Source organism: Anomalospiza imberbis, chromosome 6, assembly GCF_031753505.1.
Source record: "Anomalospiza imberbis isolate Cuckoo-Finch-1a 21T00152 chromosome 6, ASM3175350v1, whole genome shotgun sequence".
Taxonomy (NCBI): domain Eukaryota; kingdom Metazoa; phylum Chordata; class Aves; order Passeriformes; family Viduidae; genus Anomalospiza; species Anomalospiza imberbis.
In genome coordinates, this window is record NC_089686.1 from 31,305,370 (window position 1) to 31,331,226 (window position 25,857).

Genomic DNA, 25,857 nt, shown 5'->3' on the forward strand with positions numbered 1-25,857 from the left:
CTTAAAAAAAAGCACTGTGTAACTGATGAGAGTATTTGATTTGTGACACAAAACTTACTCTGGGGGTGCATGTGTATACACACACATTAATACACTTTTTAAAACATAATACAGTCTGATAATAAACTTATTAGTAAAGTATATAATGATGTTAACTCACAGAAGAAAATAATATAAATATGCTTATGAATTGCTAAGAAGGGGAAATAGTGATATAATTTCTGGCACATTTGCATTCACCAAATGCAATAAAACCATGATGCAGCAGCTCAGGGGCAATCCAGAGAAGCTGGGTACTAGTTCTCTGATGTCGGAGTTCTGAGAGTCACATCCAGGATTGCAAGTAAAGTTGACCTGAAGCTTATTTTGTCAAAATGTGATGAAGCCCACCTTATCTGTTAAACTAAGGAAGGGCACAGACAGAAAGATGACTACCAAGTTCATTATGTTTTTGGCTTTGTTGACAACAGAGTAACACTCAAGCCCCTTCGTTTACAAATGTCCATAGCTGGGGAAGAAGACAGTAGCTTTTTCATGATGAAGAGGAGACTTGCCTTCAAATCAGGCCTCTAAACAGTAGCTCTGTGGAAGTGTTGAAAAGCCTTTGCTTTCATTTTCATGGTTTGCAAAAAACTAATTTTTGAACATTTAATTTTTTTGGGAAAAGCCCATATAACCACATCAACCCAAAACAAACTTGGAATCTTGTGGCCTGTTTGCTGGTAAGCTCACTAAACCAGTTCTCACCTCAGCTTGTAATGTGATACAATTTTTATGCAATTACTTTTTTTTTTTTTTTTTTTTTTTGATGCAAATAGACAGTGCCTGGATCTGTAGGACAAAGACCTTAAAGACAACTTTTTTGTTTTCCGAAGTCACACACTCAGATTTATGGAAAGAGACGGGCAAGATAGAGAGATTCAGAGGATGCTACCACAATACCACAAAAACTTACGATGTCTAAGGAAAGAACAGTTCCACATAATCCACAAAGGAGAGGAGTATGTTCACTATTTTATTACCCAAGTGTCACTATCTGTAGGATTTGTTACCTCTCCATCCAAGCCAGAAACTATCAAGGCTATCAGGGAGAGGACATTATCTCCAATTTTAGACACCTGAATCCAATATTTCAGGCTAATGGAACTGACAATTAGATTGAATTATATTTCTGCCATGCTTGATACAAACAGGATGCCAGTGTGATATGCCCTAAAGAGAAGACAGCAACAACAAAAACCATCAGAAAATGTTGACTCCACTGCCATATGGACATACATGCATACAGTTAAAAATTCAGTTTTGTCTGAAGGAATGCAATTACCTTCAATACTTTTTAAAAAGAATGATATTCAGGAATTATCTCAAAGAAGAAGTGTACTTTTTAAATAAAGAATTACTGTGTCTCTTAAAATGTCTGTCCTGCTGAGGGTCAATGGCAGATTCCAACCATGAGCAAAGAACAAGTTCCCTTGAAGGGCTCAACCACTGACAGTGATGTGCTTACATGCAAACTAAATAAAATTTAAAAACAATTGTAGGCAAAGGATGTGGAATTGCCATCATGAAGGTCGCTGTCACTCACGAATGTGGCTGACTACCATAGGATTGGGAACTAAGCCAAGATTTTCAAATACAAGAGAATGAAAAGGTCAAATGAACCATTTTCCAAGTACACTCATGGCCTAGGTCTACCACGTTCAAGCCTTTTGCTGTTAGGTGAAGAATGGCATTGAGCTCCAGTTTACCATCCTAGTTTACCATGAGAAGGAAATATGCAGTTTCAGTTGTCATGTTTGCTTTATTTATGATGATGACTGCTTTGCTGTGATTACGTGAGTCCTGATGGTTGGGAGAGCTGCTAACCATGTGTTCAACACATGGGAGCATAACAAACATCAAATATGAGTGTCATTGCAGTAGCATTATCAAATGGCACTTCAAGAGCTTTAAAAAATCCCATTTTAGTAATGAGGTCTGTATTTGTATGCGGGGCAGAGGTAGACATGGTAGGAATTGAGAATAGTTTCAGGCTTTAATGATTACGTAGACCTGAATCACCTCTTTTCATTTTATTCCGTAGTTCCTGTTACCAAAACACACAGAATGCAGCTCCTAATCCAATGCATTGTTGTCTTTTACATTTAATCACTATGTTTCTTCATCCTACTCTGTTCTCCAAGAAAAACAGTGGTGCGAGTCAGTGGCTAAATTTCATGGTAAACTGAGTGAGACAAAGGAGTAAGCTCAGAAAAAAAAATATGTGCTGCTTGTTACTAGTCTCAAACTTTCCCTCCTTCCATAACCAGTGTCATTCAGCTAGAGACCATTAAATGTATAAACATTGACTCCTTTTACTCCAGATCTTTGTTCCGAACCTAACCACCTTATGACAGTGTTACTTTCTTGGGAACCACTGAAGATCTCCATTACAGATGACAGGGATTTTTGGGTCTGGGCATATTTGCTAGATCACAGAAGGTGCATATCGCTTTGATGCTGAATTCAGACATCTTTCAACTAAGCCTTTATTCTGAGAAACACAAAAAAAACCCAAAACCCTAGCAGTTATTTCAGTGCAATATATATATTCTAATGCTCCAAAGTTCTCTAAAAGTGGCTGAAATTCAAGTGGGATAGCCTCTACGGGGAAGTTCCTCAACTCAACAGAGAACACCTTTCTACACTGGAAATATAAAATACCACACTGTGACATTTTATATTTCTAAATGGACAAAACAGACTCATGAAAGAACAGGTCAGGCCATCCAGAGAAGCACTCATAATTCACCGTTGGTTATTTTTTCCCTTTCTTAATGCTGCAGCAGTGACTAAGAGAATTGCAGAACTCTGATTCCAACAAGTAATGCAATGGCTGTAAGATTTATGGACTTGAAAGCTGTGTTATGGCACTTGAAGAAATCTATTTTTAATGCTGCATAAACTATTGATCAAATTAAAAAAAAATAATTTAAGTAAATTCTTTAAAAGTCAATATTATAACAGATAAGCACAGCTGTTGCAGTTCATGCATAGACCCTGGCTATTGCTGAATTCCCAAACCCTATGACTGAGCTGACACAGGACTCCGTGCATGCCCGGGTAATGTATGTGTGCACAGGTAGAAAAGCAGAAAAGTATGTCTTGCTTCTGATTCTTTATAGCTTCATCCTGCTAATCCCACAGTGTCTCTAGCTTTGCTGCAGCCTTTCTGGTGCTTACTGCACTGAAGTTATGATGTCTTGGAAGAATTCTCAGGGACTCTCTTGAGTGTCAAGTTATCCAGCAGGTAAGCAATATGTGCCATAATGTTACACATTTCTTTCAGTTAAAAATACAACAATTAGTAGTTGAGGCTATTTTCTAATTTCTAACCACACTGACTATTTTCTGCTGTGGTTTTACATTCTCAGCAGCAACTTTTAAGCCTTTAAAAGAACAAGAACTAGCCACAAAATTGAAGATAAGGCCCTTATAAACCTATCCCAAAATATAAGCTGCTTATAAAAAACACTTTATGTCTATTTTGTTGTGCATCTGAAGGTTCTTGATCTGGAGGTTTACAAAACTGGGAATAATTTCCAATTAAAAGATGGATGAACAGTTGCAAAAAAGTTAAGTGCTGGCTCCAGTAAAGGCCTATGTACCCACAGTTTGACTTGTGTCCAATGCAAATACCAAAGCCCAAGCACATGCTCCTCAAACCTTGCCTCTCTTTCCTGATTCCTCAGGCAGCTCAAGGGTATACACAGCTAGGCTTTCCTTTAATGATGTACCTCAGGTGCCTGAAGTCCTACTTCTGTACATGCCTAGGACTGTTTGAGACTCGGTGAACCTGCACAGCTCTACACCTATCTCAGTCCTAAACCCAGCCTGAATCCACAGACTTGGCAATTCTTCCCCTATATTCCCTGAGGGAACAAGCCTGGCAACTGCTCATCTCACACATGTCTACAGGACCAGGCATTGCACGAAATACCACAGCAGACACAGACAGTTAATTAAAAAAAAGTGTCTGTAAGAGTTATGGCAAAACAATCAAAGATCTAATGACACCAGAGAAGGCAATCAAGAATGAACACAAATTTGACACTTAGTGCTTCATATGACAGGCTGAACATAAGGAAGGACAGAGTAACTGGGCTCTAGCTAGTCCTCAAGGAGTGTTTGGGTAGCTAGGCAGACACCTGATAAAAATACAAGAGTAGTCTGAGAGATGGCAAAACCAAGCCAACCACCCACCCCCACCTTCCTGAGTAGACGGCTAATTTTGGCTTCTTGTCTTGATTTAATTATTTTCTGAATTGTTGAACAGCTTCAGCAGGGGAGGTGCAGGTTTCACACAAACAGGCTGCAGCCTCATGGCTAAGAGGCTGCACCTCTGGAGGTGCTGGTTTGAGTGCCTCCAGTAGTAGACAGACACCATCACCTTCTCTTTTCTGATTCCTGAACCATCACCAGCCTCCTTTCACTCACTTTTTATGTACTGTTTTTTTTTTTTTTCTTTTTTCCTTTGGGAAAGATGTATTTAGCTGCTACCCAAATTCTTGGAAGAATGTTACATTTAGCAAGACTTGGAAACTAGCAAGAGCTCATTTGCTGGACTGTGCATTCTTTTTTCTAGTAACTTCAAAAATATCTTTAGATCATTTTGTATCTGTTGAAAAGGAAGCATTTAAAAACTCCACTTCTTTACTCACTACTAGCATTCCAGTGACAAATTTAATCTTGCAATAATTGTAATGTATGGGATTTGCTGACCAAGAGCTCCAGTGAGCCTATGGGACCCTGTTAGTGCTCCTAACATGACATCTCCTTTTAGCAAGATGTGCCATATTATAAGCATTTTCAGCACTGAACTTAAGGCACAATCTTTTTATCCACACCAGCATGACTAATTATCTTCAAGGTGGTTTCAGGTGGAATTTGCCCTATTAAAATACACACGTCCAAGTACTGAAGGGTTTTTTAAAGCTTTTACATAAGCTGTGGCAGTGTACTCAAAGCAAGAGGGATCTGGACTCCAAATCAAACAAATAATTTGATTGCAAAGACTAAGCCATAGAAGTACTTGGTTTTACAAAATACTTCTCTAAATTAGAAACAAACAAATCACATTTGGTTATAGTGGGGTTTTTTTCACCTGGGAAGGTGATTACAGCAGTCACCTCCCCTCCTAATGCACAGAGGGGTTTCTAAACAATCTGTCCGATCTCCACAAGATGAAAAAATGCTTTCTGCATCCAAATAGCCTGTGCCTTCATCTGGATTCATCTCTATTACTAACTGCATCAAGATAAAAACCACTGTACTTTGTCTCTTGTAAGTTTTTGCATCATAGCTTTCTTAATGTAAAAACTTCAGCCTGTAAGAGAGGCACAGCCAAAAAACCCATAAACTATGAATCCAAGAATTTACTGTATTAAAAATGAGGGTTTCTTCTTTGCCTTGCCACACAGGAGAATATCCTGTTCATTTATGTTGTGTCTTTTGTCAGATCAGAAGAATAAGAAATGGCTAAGATGATTTTTTTTTAGTGTATCTGATAACTTTTAGTGACATCAGCTCCCAAGGAGTCTTTCCTCTAAGTGTTCTAGTATATTAAAAGAAAAAAAGAAGTAATTTTTTTACTGTGAATTCCTATTCTCATTTTGAAACCCTGACTAGAAATAATAATATCTCCTTCACAAGAAGTCTAGTTCCATCTGGTTGAGAACCAAAAAGCCCTGCCACAGTCTGATCTGAAGTGTAATTGATTTGATCACTGGCAATTTAACTTCTTCGCTTACGTCTTTAGTGCATTAAGACTTCCTGGGGAGGGGAAAAAGCTGTTTACATTTTTAGATTTTTTATAAGTGCATCCAAAAGCTCCAAGTGTTTGGAGCCTGATTAATTACAAACACCTAGAGGACTGTTCCCAGTCCTATTTACAGAATCTCTCCTAACATCAAGTGACTTAACACTTTTTCAGGCACTTTGAATCACATGTTGTGAGGGGAGAAAAAAATCATTCAATCAAACTGCCAATGAAAGCAGCTAGTGGAGAACTGCTGGGCAGTGTGGTTAGTCCCAGAATGTAAGATGACAGTTCTTTCCTGCTTCTGAACAGCTCGACAGAAAGGAAGAGTGATGTCTGTTGGAGCTATGTTTGGAGAGTTAAGTAATAGGACTTGAAAAAACTCTAATTAGAATTCAAGATAATGTAAGAAAGGAAAGATCAATGAATAAATAGCCAATTGCCCTTAGCCAAACAAGCTAAACAGGATCCTTCTGACAAAGAAACAGAAGAAGCAAAACAGAGCAGTTGTGGAAAATATTAAAAAAAAAAAAAAAAAAAAAAATATATATATATATATATATTTGGCCTTGGGCTCATGTGTGTAGTTTCCCAGAAGTGATTTTTTTTTTTTTGGCAATTTTTGAAAGAGTAAATTTTTGGTAACCATACAGATGAAAAAAAATAGACTATTTTTGTATGTTATTATTATTGTATTTCTAATCCTGAAGTCAATAAAGTTTAGCATTTTAATATGCACCTTAACTAGAAAGTTCTTTAACAGGGGGAAGGGCTATATATAAATTATTTCTTTGAGCAAGGCTCACCTGACTCAAGTCTTTTGGATTGTTGTGTGTGCTTCACATAATACACTCTGAACAGTTCCACTGAAAACAAAGTCAAGCATCTGGCAAGCCCCTGCAGGATTCAGGTCCAAATCTAATTTCAGCAAAAAATGAAGTATGTGCACAAATCCACCTTTCTTCTTTCTTACCAAAGCACTTAACTATCAGTTTGCATTTATGTGTATAGTAAAAATATTATATAAGTCAACCAGCAGTTCTTTTAGGAAAAGACAACTGGTTAAACAATTCTTTGTCTGGCTTTAAACATTTTTTTTGTCCACCACAGTGAAAACTTGGCTTATTCACTGGAAATATCTTTTTTTTTTTTTTTTTTTTTTTTGGGGGGAGAATTACAGAAGTTAAAAGGCCTTCTTCCCTATTAAAAACATTTAGAAATTTCAAAATGGATATATTCAAGCACATTCAAGACACAAAGTATGCGAAAATTATAAAAGGTATGTTTCATCTTTCCAGATTATGTTGAACTCTCAACTCCTCTTATAAATTACTTATTTCACAAGTTTGGTAACCGATCAGCTTTAAGGACCCAGGCCAAAATGATTCCTTTGAAAACTCTGTTCCCTACTTCAGTTTTATAGGTGGGGAAATGGAGTCAAGAGAAAATTGGTGTGATTGAAACAAAGTAAAGAATGAAGGTGGGGCGTTGAACTTGTCCCTCATACCTGCTCTTGACAGAGAGACCATCTAAATAAAAATGGCAAGGCAGAGTTTTGTTTCTTCCCACCTCTATTAGTATTCTCTCTAAAAAGTGAAGCAACTGATGCTGCAGCAGTACAACTGTTTGAGTTCTTTCCTTACTGTAATATAGCAGCCATTTTTTGTGACAGTGGATTTCAGCTACAAAATGCAGAAATTCTAAGTTGTCTCAGACAAAGAAAAAAAGCTTCAGCTCTTTTATTCCTGCAAAGCTACTTTTTTTTTTTTTTTTTTTTTTTTTTAATCTGGTATTCTGTTTTTACATGGCTATTGCCAGGAAAAGCAAAAAGAACAGATAAGATTTCAATTTTTACAGGAGGGCAATGGAGTAAAAAACCAAAACCAAACCAACCCACAACAAAACAAACCAAAATAAACACCTTGCAAATCTCCTTACATAACAAAGTAGCTTTCCTGCCTCTCTTACTCTGTTTTTGTTTCACTACAGACATAAGTGGCAGAGTCAGGAAAAAAAGCCTGGATAGATCTCGACTCCCCGCTACCTACCTTAGCTGCCAGACTGACACTGCGTGCTCCACGGGTGTTGCACAGAATCCCCCACAGGTAACACCCTAAAACACAGGTGGTCACACAACAAGCTGCCTTGCATCACGGCAAGAAAAAAGTAAAAGGGACTATTTTGCCAGAACTGTGCACGACATATCCGTTCACGTCTTAAAAGTATATGAAATCTGTCTAAGATGTTGGGACGCAGTAAGGTTCGGGAAAGGAGTTTTTCAGTTTTGCAGCATAACTGGAAATTATATTTAATAGCTGTCATATAGTGAAATATGTATGTAAATAACACATTGAGCTCCTTAGATACCTCTTTTCATAATTCCCAGATACAGCTTCATACTGTAAGGGCTTCTGATGTTCATACAAACTCAGTTTGCTTAGCTGAGTCACTTCTCGCATCACGTTGCTCCAGAAATGCCCTGAAAGGAAAGCATGTCAGCAAACACCTCCTACAGCTTCAGGAGACAAAAGAAAAAGAAAAGCAAATGCACGAGGGCAGAGGAATTTTATGACTTTCATTTTCTTGGCAAATTCTTTTATAGTCATCAAGTACATAAGATGCATCAAAAAATTGTGAAAGAGAGTTTAAAAAGTTTAGCTTGATATATGGTATTTCTTCATTTGGCATAAAAGTTTATATTTGTTCAGCAATCAAACTTCATCCTAATAAAATAAGCTTTTCTAAATAGTTTTTGAAAAATAGTCACATATGGATTGTATTATGTATGTAGGTGTTTTGAGGCCAGAAAACATATTTTTTGTTCTCTGTCTGCATCACATAGCTGAGTGGAATGCTGGTGGGTGACCATGGCTTCTAGGCGTGGACATCATTACAAGCCCACGACCTGACTCTACATGCACTATATGCTGAACAAGAAAGCTTTTCAAGCATGCCAGACACAATACTTATAAGAGCAAAACCCAATACTTTTAAATAATTTAGATGCTTAAAGCTTTTCTCTTGAAGTAATTTATTCTTTTAATTTCTAATATCCTATTTATGAGGATTTTCAAGTTATTCCTAGATCAAGCAATATTTTGAAAGTCAAAAAAATGTAAAATACTTCACTTTCAAAAAGAATGGCCCCCAAATAAGCACTTTTTCCTAATTAATTTTCTCTCATTCAGATGATGGAAATTTATATGTTAAAAAGTTGATGTTCTGTCAACATAAATCTAAAATACTGCTTTTTCAATAAGTACAATATTTTCCAACCTCCATCATATAGACATTAATTCTAAAACTCAAATAAGAGAAATATTAAAATTCCTTAATCAAACAGAATTTTGCCAATGTGAAGCACAGTCTTAAACTTGATTTTCCAGTACATTCTGAGAGAAATTTAACTCAATTCAGAATAACCTCAGCTTTTTCTGATACTACTTTATAAGGCTTGATATGAAGCGCAATGCTATGTAAATTAGAGGTTTTTTTCCATATAATCATCTGCAACAGAATAAACAGTAGAGTACCTGCACAAGAATAACAGGCCTGATATGTTAGTATCAGTATACTATCTTGAAACCAACGTGCACATCTCTTTCCCTCACCTAATGCCAGCTATTATTGTTTGCCTACTTAGGTTTGAAAGCACAAGAAAAACCCCATTTTCCTTGCTGGTTTATGATGAAGGTTTTTGTCCATTACTTTTGGATATGTTAAAAATCCACAGGAAACTGAATTCTTTGAGCGTCAGTTCTTTTCTAAGACAAAACAAGGAGTGTTCTTCCCATATATAGCAAAGAACCTCACACAACCCAGCAGGAATGTAATGATGGACACTTCCATGCATGGCCCACACAACACACACTACCAAGATCTTGCTTTGGCCCCAAATCATGAATCACTTCTGAGACACTGCTCATCTTACTCATCAAGTCAGGAAGACAGCAGTGTACACCACCAGAAACTCAGCAAGAGTTTAGTCAGTGCTTGTTCTAGACTTGTTACAGCTCAGCTAGAAAAGTTACTGCTGTGTTGGTGAGACAAATCAAGCTCCTTTCTCTCCTTAACAGAGGATTTCAAAAGACCAAGCAAAGCAGTTCAGATGTGCCCTGTCTCTGTTGGACAGCTTGCCTTACTTCTGACCTGGAGGAGCACGTATAGGCATGAGAGATACTGGCTTTGTAGGTGTATTAGGGCCAGGTTCTCAGCTGTCATAGATCACTTACATCTCCCTGAGTGATTAAAAACTATTCCAATTTACTCAAGAAGAGCTCTGGCCCCTGTGAATTTTGGCTTCTCCGCAAAGGCTTTTAATGAGGTGCCAGCTGTCCTGGCACTTAGGATACTTTGAATAGCACTCAAAGTTAGCAGTAGCATGCAGGAGCTCAGCCCAATAACATTTTTCTCTGCAAGAATTAAGTACAGCACTTCTTCACTTCTTTTAAGCTTACAAAATTCTTACTGTTCCATTAAAACAAAGAACAACTCACACAGTGAATACCAGCAAGAAATGGGAGAGGAAATAGGAAAAAAAAAAAAAAAGCCAAGCAAAACAAGAGCAAGCAGGTAGTTGTAGCTGTCAGGTTCACAGTACACACCACTACCATCCAATGACATTAAAGCTCTTCATCTCAAACCTATACCTATACCACAATACCATGCACATTTCTATAGGCCTCCTTAATACTAAATAATTAAACAACATTTCCCCATGTGTATTCCAGCTCCAGTTAGAAGCACCGATGAGAATCGACAGAATTTCAAGCCTGGTATGGTAGGAGGAAGAAGTATTTCCCTTTCAGCACTGGGTGCTTTTTTAACCAGTCTTTGGTTGAGATCTAACCAGCACAGCTGAAGCTTTGGAGCAAACCCATGGAATGTTTTGTTAAGGATTCCAGCAGAAATAAAGAACTCTCCCAAGCTGGAAATTATTCCGGATACCTGAAAGAACGATGAGGGGAAAAGACATTGTTCCCCCTGCCTCCCTCAATTTCAAACAACTAAGAAGAGACATAACATTTTTTAATGTCCTTTTAAAAATATTTTTTAAAAATTTCTGCCTTCATTCAGTCCAGATGCAGCTGCAACTATTTATCTTGTTGGTACCCAAATTTATTTTTTGTATTTTTGTGAATGAGCAAGCAAATACTTGCAAAATAATTCTACTTTCCAACTGTCAGAGAAATCTGAACACTTGTCTTGCTTGAGCCAAGGTGCTAGTGCATACTCAGAGCACTGCGGATTAAGCTAAGAGAAAGAAACCAGATGAGAAGATATGATACAGGATATTCAGCTGCAAAAAAGGAAGATGGATCTTGAGGAGGGAACACAACTTCTATACCAGGACCCGTTTCCTAAAGTGTTTCCTAGTGTGCTTTGAGTCAGTGAGAGCTACTCCAGATCACCAACTCTGGCTAGATGCCTGAATGCAGTAAGGCATTAAGTGGGCATACCTGCTCTGCAATTGCTGCCCAGAAATATCATCTAGGAAAGGCAATGCCAGAGTGGCATGTCAATGACACCCCAGAAAAATACAGCAGAGAGGCAGCTTGCCTGCAGCAGTGCCTGGAAGAGCCTTCAGCGGCAGTGCCATCGCGGGCACCAAGAGGAGCTCAGATCAAAGTGCAGAAAGCAGCGGCGCTTCCCGCAGCGCCGCTCAAGGGCTTGGGCCGCGGCCCTGGGGAGGGGCAGTGCAGAGCAGCGCCCCAGCCTCTCTGGGGCCGGTAATCGGAGTGAGACAGAGAGCAGAAGAGACCTGAATAGACCCTTTCAATTCAGCAGAACTGCTTCACAGGAGGAAATGCAAAAGAGCACAAAGTCTGTCAACACACTGAGAGGTGGGAATTGTGACCTTGTCTTTGGAATCATGAAGGAAGGACACAAATTACTTAAAAACAAATAAAATAAAAACAATAGCAATTTTATGAGTAAAAAAACCCCAACCAAACGAAATCCTACAAACTCCCTAGGCCTCTTCTTCTATCATATAGATGTCATTTACTGTAATTCCTTGCCAGTAATCCTTCCCCCATTAACTGTCTTTGAATTTCAGTGGCTTCTGCACACCAGCTCATTTTCTCTCTCATGCTGCCACCTACCACTGCGCTATGGTGACTTGTCCTGTGACCGAAGTAATTTTTTTTTAACAAGTTGTCGCTAAATGTGTGTGAATTATTGTAATGGGCCTAATTCACTACCTTGCTAAGCACTCAGGCTCTAAAAGAAACCAAGCATCGGTCTCAGCAAAGAGCAAGCTACCGCTAAGTACTGTGAAAGTCAGAAAGTTGGCATTTTGCCTAGCTCTGGCATCCCTAACGTAGCAAATCCTTTCATTTTAATTCGTCTTCCCCATCTGCAAGTAAAACAACCTCTTAGGTGAGATCCGGGCCTGGTGGGTGCTGACTGCTGGTGACCGAGGAGCAGGGCTGGTTTAATTCACGGGCAGTAACTTGTACCCAACAGCAAGGAGAGCACAGATCTATCGGCACCACCTGCAGCGCTCGCGTCCGTGGCAGAGCTTTCCTCAGCGCTGCTTTCCTCTGCGTGATGCCCGCAGCTGGACGCGGCAGCTGACAAACGTCTCCGTTTACTTAGCAAGCCCAAAAGTCAGCCCGCGGTTCGGAGGCTGCTCCTGTCCGCAAGGACTGTGGGTAGCCCCGCAAGAGACGAGCGCCAGCACTGAGCGCTTGGAGGACGGGGACCGGCTAGCACTGGAGGAAGTGCAGGCTTCGTTGCGGAGGCCGTCCGCCCTCCAGGGCTCTTGCCGCCCCTCGATGCCCCGAGCCCGACGCTGTCTGCAGATTCGGGGTACGCCTTCGGGCAGCTGCAGCGCAGAGAGATGTTCCCGGTTACTGCTGGGACAGGCTGGGTCCGCAAAACGCTCAGCCCCCGCCGGTTTCTGCCTACTTTCGAGCGACTCCTGGGACCCCGCGGGGGCTGGCTCGGTGCGGTTCGCTGCCCCCGCGGCCGCCCCGACGGCCAGGCCGCCCCGGCCGGCTCCGCGCTCCGCCTCGGCGGGACGCGCCGCTCCTTCGCCGGCCTTGCCCCTCGCAGGAAGCTTGAGGAGCCCCTCCGCCCCCCGAGAGACACAGTGACGGGACACCCGAGGTGTCTCGCCTCTTGCAGGACAAAATAAAAAAAAAAGAAGAAAAAAGACAACCCTTCCCCCCCAAAAACAAACCCTCAGTGATACAGAGCCATGGAGCGCGGCGCTGCGGATCGGGAGCCACAATTTAACATCCCCTGCACACAGACACTGCCACAAAGGCTTTTTTCTCCAATGCTGCGAAATTCCCCGCAAACTGCAGAATCTCAGAAAGCCAGTTTCCAAGAGGGAGAGCCGCAAAGGTGGCTGCCTCCCCGCAGCGGGCCCACTCGCCCGGCCGGCTCATGGGCAGGGAAGCGCCCAGCGTGCACGGAAGGGCGGCGGAGGCGGTGGGAGGGGGGTAGGATTAAATTCTTCTTAACTGTCATACTTTAATGGGGATGGAAAATGTGAATTTTCTGTGCATTCCAGGAACAATTCCTTGGGGTGGTGACCTTTAGCACCGATTCTCTGAAGACAGGAAAGTAGTCGAGTGTTTATCTGGATGACTGAAAGCTTTCCCTAGTGGAAGTTTATGGAAGTGTTAAAAGGGGCGGATAACACGGGCTTCGGAGGCGCTTGTCCAATGATCTGGAGGGGCTTGGAGAGCAGATCTCAGCTGGCAGACATTTAAATGGGAGACAGCTCGGCGCTGCTGCAATTTGTAGGCAGGACCCGACATTCTCTCTATGGACTCCCGGTCAGATCCGGGCTCCCACGCCACCCGCTCCCGCGAGTGACCCACCGGTCAGAACCCCGCAGAGCCCCAGGCCACGCCGAGGAGCCACCGCGACCGAGCCGAGCACCGCCGCAGAGCCGCCGCCGCGCAGGTGAGCTGGGGCGCGCCGCGCTGCGCGCACTTTCAGCGGGGCCGCGAACAGGTCCGGCAGCTGCGGAATTGGGCCAGTCTCTGTGGGAGGCAAAATTTTAAGCTCTCTAGCCTACCTTCAGATAGGGGCAAGGGAAGGAGCCGTTCACCAGTGTCTAGCAAAACTCCACGAAGTCTCGGTTTTGCAGGGGGTGACGCCCGTCCCTCCCGTACTCGGGAGCGAGGCGCGCCGACCTTTCCGCCGCAGCGCTGGGCATTAGGGCACCGTTACATCTCTCTCCCCTCACAAGCACGGGGACTGCAAAAGCCCCGGTTAGCTCTGCCTCTCATCTCCGCCTACAGCATCACTCCCGACAAATTGGATTCGGCGCCCACCCGAGACACGGAAAAATCCCGGCCCGGCCTCTGCACGGAGCGGGGCGGGGGCAGATCCCCAGGTGCCAGCCCCATCCCATCTCGTCCCGTCCCGCCGAGCTGCCCTCTACGAGGCCGCTCAGCTCCCGGCTCTGTCCTGGCTCGCCTTCGCTCCTCGGAGGAGCGCGCTTCTGGTACCTCTGGAGCTCCCGGGGCGGGGTGCGTGCCGTCCGGGAGACTCGGTGTGTGCCAACGGGGTCGGGTGCCGCGGAGCGGAGGCTCCGCACCAGCAGCGCGCCCCGTGGGCAGCACCGCGCGTCCTTCACGGCGCAGCCTCGGGCGGGGCGGGACCGGAGCGGATGGAACGCGGCTCCACCGCTGCGTTCGGCGATCTCCGTCTCCTCTCCGCCCACCTGACTCGGAGCCGCGGGAGTTTTGTCGAGCCGACGGCTCCGTGCGTCCGTCGGTCACCGCTCCCCTTACCCGCGCTGACAGGCCCCTCGGCCGGGCCGCAGGAGCGCCGGCCGTGCGGCCCCGCGGGCGCGGATGGGCCGCGCTCCTCCCAGCCCGGGGCCAGCGGCGCGGCTTTTCCCTTCTGGAGGACGCCTGCTTGCTTGCCCCGTCCGTTTCAATACGATCCCCCGGGGGCTTGACAGTCCCTTCAGCGAGTTCGTCCTCCGTTGGGTTAACCTAGACGGCGGCCGTGCCCCGTGGGAAGAGCCGGTCGGTGTCGCCAGCCGCCGCCAGGAGCGTCCACGCCCGCGGGGAGTCGGGCCGAGTCGCTCCCGGCCATGCCAAGCCAAACCAAGCCTGCGGTCTCCCCGCCCTGACGGCAGCCGGCCATCCCCGCGGCGCAGCCAGGCTAGCCCGTGTTACCTCGTCGGCTTGGGCGGTGCGGCGGGGCCCTCCTGCCCCGCGGCCGTGCGCGGCTGGCAAGGAGCGCGGCCCCCGGCCCGCTATGCTGAGCCGCAGCGTCCCTCCCCGGCCATCAGCTACGGCCTCACTCCTGGTGTCCCACTCGTGGCTCCTCTCTGAGAAAGAATGGCAAGCGAAGCCCGTTTCGGTCACCAGGGCTGAGACACAAACCTCCTTCTGCATAGATGGGGCTCTGAGACACCAGCGCGCGTTTGGCTCTCCCTGCTGCTGGCAGGACGCGGGGTTTAGTCAGGCGTTTTGTGAGCGGCGACTTTTGGGTGGCCAGTGGCTCCCCCAACCTCAGCTGCCTCTGAGCCCAGCCCGAAGACCTGTGAGCTGCAGAAGCGCTTTGCTCTTGTCCCGCTCCTCTCTGAGCCCAGCAATCCCGGGAATAACCAACCAGTGTAAGTGACACAAGGCACCGATGACCGTAGCTCTCTTTAGCGTTCAGTGCCAAGCTGTGCTAAAGCTTTTTTTTTTTTTCCTTCGGCAGTGCTACCCAGAAATGGGTAGCTTCTCCTGAAGACTCTCCTTTTCAGCACGCACGGCAGTGCAGAGAGAGGAGCAAAGCAATTCTGGTTGTTTTAGGGCTCCATGAGGAAATGTGTGTGAAGGGAGTTTGGCGCTAGGAAGCTGGGAGCTGTCGGGCTGGGTGGGCGTCTTCAGGCAAGGCAAACTCGGGTTTGGTACCAGCCATGGCCACCATGATGTTCAGCTTCCCGGGAGTCCCATAGGATGTTCTACAGAAAAATAGTTTCTGAAACGGGGAATTCTCAAGGTTTCAAGGGTTGGTTTGTTTGTTTTTTTTTAAAGTTGCTGCCTCCACTCCTTATATGTCTCAAAACCCCCCATCTCTATGACTGTCCAGAAGAAATTTTCTGAAATGTAAATATATCCAAATTCTATGAAACACAGATGTTAGTTTTACTGTCTTGATTTCAGAAAAAAAAAAAAAAATGCAGTTTTCTGGGAACTGCCATTACTATGCTTTTTAATATTTAAAAATACAGATCTATGAACTATGAAAATATTACATAAGTGTGTTTCTGCAATTCAGATGTAATATGTGAAGCATAAAATGATTCTGATCCTTCGGGACATAAACCACTTCTATTTTCACAGTAGTTAAAGGGATTGTGTTTTGTATCTTTCTTTGGCTTGTATTTGAAGTCCACCAAATAATTGTTGGTTTTTTTTTTTTTTTTTTTTTTTTTTTTTTTTAGTTCTTCATCAGATTATTTTCGTGTTTCTTGTGAAGCACAGGAGTCCATGGCTCTTCATAATATTTTCCTAGTAAAAGGGGTTTACAGATGAAGTTACAGGCCTGTTAAGATCTGTGACAATTTTGCTGTATATTTCAACCAGGTTTCCATCCAGATCTTTTAAACAAGTTGTGTTGAGCTAAAAGTGTCAGTACTAACTTTCTGACTCTGCCTAGGAACTCACAGAGAAATTCTGTCTATGAACTGACATGTGGAGATACTTAATTCATAGCAGAAAATGTATAAATTAAAAAAAATTACAGCCTAATTGTATGAAATAGTAAACCTGAAAGCATTTACATTTCTCTCTCAATAGTTGCTAGTATTAATCCACACATTTCTTAATCTGTTTTAGATGATGAGATCTCAGGCTTTAGATAAACCACATATGAAGTGATATGAATGTTAGGGCCCAATTCTGCTCCTGTTTGAAGTCAGCAATAAAACTTCTTTTGGCTTTAGGACTAAGAGCTTACAGATGATGAAAAGTGGAACTCCACAGTGAAATATGGAAAGAATAGAGTTTTGGAGTATTGTGTTACTTTTAAAAACTAAATATTAGTCCTGTCATATCTCTCTGGATCTGAATGAAATGAGGGAATTGATCATTTTTGTTATGGTCATCTGTTTGTTCAAAGGATTCTCAAATGAATTCTCCAAAGGATTTCTGGTTGTGCCAGTGTAACAGCCAGTTAGTATCAAGTAATGAAAATTTTGCAGAAACATGGAGAATCAAGATTTTACAGCCTGATTCTCACAGCTGCAGAGCTATAACTTCTGCAGAATTATGACTGTAATGAGGAGAAAAAGCATTTACTTCAGGAGAGGTTTCTCTTCAGTAAAACTTTGGGTATGGTAACACTGATTTTAGTTACTTCTACTGTCCTCTTCGTGTTCTTCTTTCAGTAAAAAAAAAAAAAAAAAGCAAAAAAAAAAACCCTGTTAAAGAAACATTCACAACTGCTAACTCATAGATAGATGAACCACTTCACTTCCTAATGTAAGCAAAGGTGTCATCTTCTCTCATAAGCAAAAGCATTGATTGCCCTGGGACCAGAGGTGCTGCAGGGTGCCAATACTGCATTTTGGCTGTTTTCCTTCCTGAGGCATACCACCTCATTTTCTTTTGTATTTTGCATTTTAAAAATTAAAATCGTTATTTTAAAAAAAATTTTAATCAGATATTAAACAAAGATCCTGCTTAGTTGCTGTGGGGATCTTGAAATTCACACAGCCCCTTCTATATTTAACCTGTATTTATTCCCTACATTTCTGGATTACTTTTAGTTGTGTGTTTTGGACTATAACAAATGTTTCTGCTGAGTGGCTAATTTTCATTTGAGTTACAATTTCTTTTATGAGCATGTAATGCAGCTTCCACCTTTAAGGCTGGAAACCAACCTGGTGAAAAATTACCTTCCTCCCAGTTTAGGATTACACTGAAACACATGCTTGCATTTCCCTAGGAATAAGCATGTGCTTATATAAAGTTGCATGAATCTGGGCCACAGACCTTACAATAGTATATATTACTGTGAAATTTCCCCCAGATTCCCATCCCAGAGTACACCTCATTTTCATAGGACTAGACCTTGCTGTGCTACCAATTGTACATCTCTGGAGGAAAAAAAAAGGAAGAAAACAATGTGTGGCTAATAATTTTTAAAAATAAAAGTAATCCAGGAATATGCATGTTGGTGGAACCTCATCCAAGTTGTAGGACACTAAATAAAATAAACACCTGAAGTTTTCTGGCACTGCTTACAACCTAGTAATTTATTTTCAACTTCATGCAATCACTTTTTTTGATTTTAAGACTCTGGCACCAGGTTGAGTAAATAAAGTGCATATTAAAATACTGGTGACTAGACAGTCACCAGATAAATAAGAATAGTTTTGGAAGAAATCATTCTGATCTCTTGAGGGAATAAGCAATAGTTAATAATTCTTTGAAAACCTACTTTTAAGACAAAACTAAAATGAAACATGTTTAAATAATATTCTGGTTGTAATAGAGATGAGGAAAAAACAGCAAATGTGAAGTCCAGGTTGACACTTGAAATTTTGCTGCATTATTCCTTAATTGGAATTCCCAACTTATTTTTGTCTGTATCAAAGGCTTAAGCCTAAAATTATGTGTTCCATATCATATTTCATTTAGAATTTAGATACTAACAGCAGCTCTTCCAAATTGTTGGAGTCACTGATCGTGTCATTCTTACACCCCTTCCTTGACTGCCAAACATAGGACATGCTGGTACATAGATTACTGAAATGAATACATACATCTATGATATATCAGGACCTCTAGGTGCTCTAACAATCTGCTGACAAACACAAAAATATTAGATCCACAAGCAACTCCTTGAAGGTAGTAGAACCCACTATGACACTTTTCTACTTTGGGAATTCCTTTCCCAATCCATTTGATGAGAAAGGCTGTTTGAACAGCAAAACATTTATTTTCTCCGTGTGACTGGAAAGACCTAATAACTGAGAAATTAGCAGTTATTTTTTACAGCAAATAGTACTTATCCTGAGCCTCTGCTGAGTCTCTAGGTGGCCCTCACAGCACTGGCATTTGGCTGCTTTCCTGCCTAGTTGTGTGGTCTCAGGCAGAGCGGATGAAGCCGTCCAGGACAGTGCCCATGGTTTCACATGTTTCTCGGGTAGTAACACAAGAAGAACTCTTCAATTCAAACACTATTTTTTTCCATACTGATAAAGCAAGTCAAACAAGGGATACAACTGCAGCATTCTAAGCAGGTAGAAAACAATGACTTCCTCAGCATTTTTTTTCACAGTCCATTCCCTTTTTAAAGCCTGTGTCTCGTCACAGTTTTTGTGTTTTACAGTATTTTTTTTGCAATTAGTTGCTCATTTCTGGTGCCTTTTTCCAAGCTTCCATGGGGAGGGTCTCCAAGAGACTTATTCCCTCATCTGTCTGTCTTGCTACCATAAAGCTCCTTTCAGGAAAACTTGGAGGCAGACCATGGTGCTTCTGGAAGGGGGAAGTGTGTTTCTGATGAGTTTCTTCCATGCTGGTTGGTGTTTTAAACTGACTGAAAAGCTTCAAGAACTCAGATTTGGTAAGCAGCAGAAATGGTGGCATAAGGGAGAAAAGTATAAGATTAAGCAGGAAAATTATTCCTACACAATAATTAGGTTTGGAGCAGCCATATGGTTTTGAAGGACCTGATCATCTCTACTTAACTGCACTTCCTGAAGTGGTCTTTTTTTTTTTTTGTGTGCATAAGCTCTGTGATATTTAATGTCATTTACAAAATTCTGCTGTGCTCTGACAACATCATTCTGTGTAGTATGAATAAAATTTAGGGATCTGAAAAATTCTTAGCACTGTGACTGCATCTGTATTATTTCTATCAAGGATTCTGAGTAATGTGTGAGAGGACGTAGCTTGAAATGGTAAGACACATCTCTTTTAACCTGTACCTAACTATTATTTCATGTTTGTTGCCTGACTTGTTGCATATCTCTCAGCTTAAGCATCATTACACTCAGATACTTTGGACATCTTTAGAGGTGCAGTGTGGCAGAGGTTGAAAAGCTGTAAAACAGGCTGCAGGTGTATACAACATATACATTATATACTGGATGTGCATTATACAAGGAGCTGTATAAAGTTGCTGATTCTGATTAAGGAGCACAAATCTAGACAACATCTGCTGAGACAAAGACTTTAGCCCTCTGGTATTGTAGGTAGCTGTGCCATGTAAATGAATCCTTCTGTAGTGTAAAATTTGTTCTTCCACTGTTGTAAGTCAGGAGCATATGCTCACTGAATATGTCAGTGAGCTTTAAGAAGGGAATGAGAAATAGGGTAATGCACATGGAGAAAAGAGCTGGAAAAAGATGGAGGACACACAAACAAAATTCTGTTTGGGCTTACTTTCAATCACTCTGTTTGAAACCTTTTATCACTTGGTAATTTGGGAACAGCTTTCCAGCTGGTACAGGCTTGAATGCTTATGTTTTATAAGTATGTGTGCACACATTTCTTTTATGGAGCTGAAAATTTAGTGCATTCCTGGCTTCTGTTGATATCTGAAATTCACAACTGTGCTTTATTTCCTTAACTTCCTTCATACAGGATGGTCCGCACACTGTATGCCATCGGTGCCTTGTTTCTTCTGATGGGATTTCTGCTGCCAGCAGCCGAAGGGAGAAAACGGAATCGTGGCTCTCAAGGTGCTATCCCTCCTCCTGTCAAGGATCAGCCCAATGATTCGGAGCAAATGCAGACACAGCAGCAGTCAGGCTCCAGGCATCGAGAGCGAGGAAAAGGCACCTCGATGCCTGCTGAAGAGGTGCTGGAGTCCAGTCAGGAGGCACTGCACATCACTGAGCGCAAGTACCTAAAGCGGGATTGGTGTAAAACCCAGCCCCTCAAACAAACTATCCACGAAGAAGGCTGCAACAGTCGTACCATTATCAACAGGTTCTGCTATGGCCAGTGCAATTCCTTCTATATCCCCAGGCACGTCCGTAAAGAAGAAGGCTCCTTCCAGTCCTGTTCCTTCTGCAAGCCCAAGAAATTCACCACCATGACTGTTACACTCAATTGCCCCGAGCTTCAGCCCCCAAGAAAGAAAAAAAGAATCACCCGAGTTAAGGAGTGCCGGTGTATATCTATTGACTTGGACTAAACTGAGAAAAAGTAGCAATTGCACTCTGACTGTATGCAATCACTGCCAGCGAGAGAGTGAGTGGCATGAACTAGCCTACCTTCAAGGCTGGGCAAAACTGAAAGGGACCTAGTGAATTACCTAAAACAAGTAAAACCCCTCAAAAAGAAAGAAGAAATTCATGCAAGGAAAGGCCATGCATGTGTGTACGTGTGTAAGGGAGAAAATTGATATGGATGAGCAAATGCATGAATGTTCACTACCAAAAAAAAAAAAAAAAGTAATGGGGTATGAGACAGTAAAAAACCCCTAATTACCCATAGGCATGAATTAGGTTTCCTAATTCATGTGTATATTCACATTTTTGCTGCTTGCTGGGAAAGTGGAGCTGTGGCTTTTGCGAATGTTCACCTTTGTGCTATTTGCTTTTACTGTATTACATGAAACATCAAAACGAGAGGACAATATATTTCAAAGCATGAATCTATTCTTATATAAGAAATAGACAAAGAGTAATTTAAAGTGTAGCACAGCCATCACTGAAAATAGAAGCTGTGTTGAGAGTTTGTAACACACTTTTCAAAAAAATAGCTATAATCCAAAAGCCATGTCTGGAGAACAATGGGGGGATGTGAGAGTGCTGAAAAGTCAGTATAGGTGGATGGGAAACAGATCTACAGCAACTTAGAAAGCAAAAGGTCAAAGCAAGTAGACAGGGAGAGTACAAAAGGGAGTAGAAAAAGGAAAGGTACATAAATAGGAAAGCACAGAGGAAGAGATATTGTCTTCTGTTTACGTTTTGCTTTAATTTATATACCTAGTCATATATTACATAAATTAAAAAGAAACTATATACAAGGCTATAAATATACATCTGAATTCTGATGGCTCTCTAAACCAAACAGAACCCATTCTTATGCCACTAGATCCATTTGATGTCTTGTATTTCTGATATCAGTTATTCTTCATATCTACATATATATGTATATGCAGTATCTTTTAGGCAGTGGTATCTATACATACATGCAATGAGTGTGCCTACTTCATTGTGTGTATCCAAACTCCTCTTTTTCACACACATACATTACCACAGCACAAAAATCTTGCTAACCAAGATCAAGTACAGAATGGCAGTAATTTAGTACATAAAGAGCAGAGCAAAAATTAAAACAAGCATCATGTGACTGAAAATGCAATAACCACACAAGAGACAAAAGACACGACATTCATGACTAGTAAACATTGCATTGTTATTGTTATTTTAGCTTTGCCACAGGCATGCAGTTTGTTGAAACAGAGATGCAGAACTTTGCCAGCAATGATCCTCTTTTTATATCTTTTACCACAGACTTGCATTTAAACTGCATTTGGAGTAAGTAAAGAGAATTTCCTGAACACTTAGGGCTGACTGCCCCTCTCATTTGCGGGGACAAAACACAAAAGTGGACACACTACTTCCAACAGCTCGATGACTCTCACCTGTGAGGTTATCTTGTCTTTTCTTTCCTCCAGGCTTAGGAGTTTAAAGCTGATCAGGGCTGTAAAGTTTGGCAAGAGCACAGAAGGTCCTACAAACAAGTTAGTTTAATGAGGTGTGTCCTGGGGACTGGTCAGAGAGGCAGCCCATCCATGCATGTTGTCCTTGCTATCCTGAGCACTCGATGGTCCACATTTACTGTATGGTGAGTCTTGGAGGGTCCAGGACTCAGTTTCCCCACTCAGCAGCAATATTCTGTAGTATTCACTATCAGTGTAACTGTGCTCTCTCCCACCAGATGCCTCTCCCAGCCACAAGGTGATTATTTTGTCATCATTTCTTGCCCTAGAATGTTAAGGAAGACAATTCTACCCGTAGTAACTTGCCCAAAGGGAAAGATATATGATGAGTGGCATGTCACAGGTGCATCCTCTGTGGCCTTATTTTATCAATTGTCCCACCTGTTATATAATGCATCATACATTTATTGGTGATATCCTGCATCTCTACAACTTATCTATTTTTGCTCTAAAATCCACCGATATGAGGTTTGTGTTCATAAAATTAAGTGATTACAACTCGTTTATTGGTATTACTAAAATGCATTTCATTTGGTGTGCTCTCACTCAGCAGTTTGACACATGTCTTCATGGATTTTAAAATCCAGTTTTAAAATCTGGAATTATAGGAGGTAGGTTTCCACTGTGTGGAATGTGAATAGTTAAACAGAAAGTTATGGATATTTAATGTTATTATTAATACAAATTCTCTTTCACTGATAATAGGCAGGGAATATTTTCCTTTAAATTACTTTTTTGATTTTTTTCCCAGGGGAAAGGGCCAGTCATTGCAGGAAATTTTGTACTAGCTTGGGTTTTTGTTCAAGAAATGGGAACACCTTATGATTTTTTCTTCATGTAAAGTTGACAGCAAAATTCACATTTTCTTTGACAGAGACTGCTAAGTACCAAACCCCTTAGCTGTTAAGCAAAGCTTCAAACATTAGTGACTCCTTTACGTTTTGTCTAGAATTCTCAAGGAAATTTGATAAAAGTATTCCAAATCTTTATGTTCTAAAACTGCCTGTGCATAGATCATGATGGAACTCCCCTTGAGGCAGATCCCCCTCACCCATGTAAATTTTATACAAAGAACTTCTATGAATTGCTAGTTATTGCCTGAGAGTAAGAAAGTTCTGCTAACTTACAATTATATGAGATATTTAATATCAACCACAATATGTATTTAAATGTCTGCTTTATTCTAAAAACAATGGACTATATAACCTAAGGCTGCAGTATTTTCATGCTCAGTCTCACAAAGCAAAACTTGGTTTAAAATGAAGTTTTAATTATTTTGTAACTGAATAGAATTGGAGTTTTTTATTCCCAGCATTTTGTACGTCATTTTAACTACTAGTAACAAATAAATAAAATATCTTCTCCAGCCTGTGTCTATTGTTGTTTGGTTTTTGGTTTTTTGTGGTTTTTTTGGTTTAGTTTTTTTCCCCCTTCCTCAAGTTTCCAGCTCTTGCTGGATCTGTTGTACTTCATCCTGACTTCTGTGGTTTCTTCTAATTATAAAAGGCTTTACATTATGACAATAAGACATAGAGACAAGCAATGGCACCATCATTCAACACGGCTACTTCAATAAGGCTTTTAAATGAGATCTGTCACTTCCCCCTCACCCTTCCACAATTTATAGAAGGAAAATCTCAATCTTTGCTCACACTTTTCCCCTTGTAAACCATAGAGTGACAGTTCAAAATATAAATCAGCCTGGAATTGTTGTAGAGTTAAAGTTGGAGTTGGCCTGCCTGCCTTATGCCTTATCTCAGTTTAATGTCTAGCTGGCAGTTTAGTCCCACTTCTGGAAAAAAAAGAGTAAGGAACACCTTTACAATACAGCATATTACAAGCTGCAAACAAGGACAGAGGAGATGCAAAACAATTATAAAAAAAGAACAGGAAGATTTGTCACTGCTGGCAGCACATGTGCAAGGCCAGGGTTGAGGAAGGAGAGAGAGACCCAACCAGAGAGATTGCAACCAGAGAGAACAGATTTCTTCAAACTTTCCACCCCTTTCGGTTTAGTCTTCCTTCACATTTAGCTTTGCCGTGCTTCTAAAACTTATTGAAAAGATAACAAAATTAACTAAGAATCTTTTTTTTGGAAGGTAATTGACTTTTTCTGGTCCAAGATATGGACACAGTTGAACAGAATAAGTTTCCTTGAGAAGTTGTGCATATGTATCTTTATTTGAATATTTAAACCAAAGAAAAACCTCCTGGGCTTGGCTTTCTAGTACTCCATGGTACCATGGTCTTACTATTTATATAGTAACATATAACTTCATTATAGTTTATATTTGTCCTACATACCAGCTTTGAATTGAAGATAACCTCCCATGTGCTTTATAGTTAGTTACACTGATCAAAAGAAGGTGAGAGAGAGAATTCACACACCTTACTCTGCTGTCAGGGATGCAGACAGAAATGAGCCCCTCCTTTTCTCTGTCCCCAGTGGGACAGGCTGGGTCTGTGTCGGGGTTTCTGTGTGTGCTCTGTCAGCCACGTGCTGCGCCGATAACGCGCACCCGCCTTGTGAGACTGAGGCACCGAGAGAAAGCTGGGTTTGCCGCGCGTGTGCTCCCATCTGAGCAGCAGATGTGCACAGTGGGTACCCTTGGGTCAGCTGGACAGACAGCACCACGCCTCTGCTCCAGCTGCCTGGCACCAGCGGTGCCTGCCTGGGAACAGGGACCTTGCCTTTGCAAAAATGATGGGGTAACTTCACCTTGTCATTTACCTTCTCCCGAGTGAAAAAAACCCCAAACCAAATAAAAAAACCACCACCAAAACAAAGCAAAAAACCCAACCCAAACAAAAAAAGCAGAAAGGAGAATTAGAAGTGCAGTCTTGGGGCTGATGTTCTTTTTCCACCATAGATGTAAACCTACAGGTTTTAGTTCCAATAAGTTTCCTGAAGGAGAACAACCAAGTGAAAAAAACTTAGATACTATTCACTCCAAATAACTCAAACCTGCCCTAAAAAACACTTCATTAGTTACTGAAATACTACAGTCAATTTTGGCAGAAGAACGTCCAAAATTTTTTCTGAGCTGTCCTGCTTACTGGGATGGTTGTAATGCACTAACCAAAGGGGAGAGCTGCATCGTTTAAATTTTAAAGGAGTGATTTTTAATGTGCATTTATACTTAGCCAAAACAATAGAGCTATCACTGGTTTGTATTTTTAATGACCATCAGAGTCATTTTTTTTAATCAGCTGAGACTGAAACCAGAAATTCCCAGCAACGCACAAGTATCACAAAGAATCCCAGTGCAGATTTTTGATGCTACCTTGTAATGCATCTACATAAAAACATCTGAAGCCTGTGTGCACTGCCTGCCTGGGAATGTAGCTGATGACTTTAAAGTGCCTTGTCTCAATGTGTGGCTTCTGGCTGGCTGAATTCTTCCTCT

The 25,857-nt window shown here is 41.7% G+C and overlaps 1 protein-coding gene and 1 long non-coding RNA gene across 3 annotated transcripts; one reads left to right on the plus strand and one right to left on the minus strand.

The window, feature by feature from the left end:
* Positions 1-3,543: 3,543 nt before the first annotated feature.
* Positions 3,544-8,773, minus strand: LOC137475612 (uncharacterized). 2 transcript variants are annotated; one of them, XR_010999977.1, is made up of 3 exons: positions 7,846-8,773; positions 6,604-6,715; positions 3,544-5,811 (listed from the first exon to the last, which is right to left on the minus strand). It is a non-coding gene; the product is annotated as an uncharacterized lncRNA (long non-coding RNA). The 2 variants fall into 2 exon arrangements; XR_010999976.1 differs by lacking the exon at positions 7,846-8,773 and having other exon boundaries at positions 6,604-7,822.
* Positions 8,774-13,172: 4,399 nt separating this feature from the next.
* On the plus strand, positions 13,173-23,816 carry GREM1 (gremlin 1, DAN family BMP antagonist). The gene is made up of 2 exons (XM_068193063.1): positions 13,173-13,717; positions 20,359-23,816. Exon 2 carries the CDS (start codon positions 20,360-20,362, stop codon positions 20,912-20,914), a length of 555 nt encoding a protein of 184 aa, XP_068049164.1. The 5' UTR covers positions 13,173-13,717; position 20,359; the 3' UTR covers positions 20,915-23,816.
* The last annotated feature ends 2,041 nt before the right edge of the window (positions 23,817-25,857 follow it).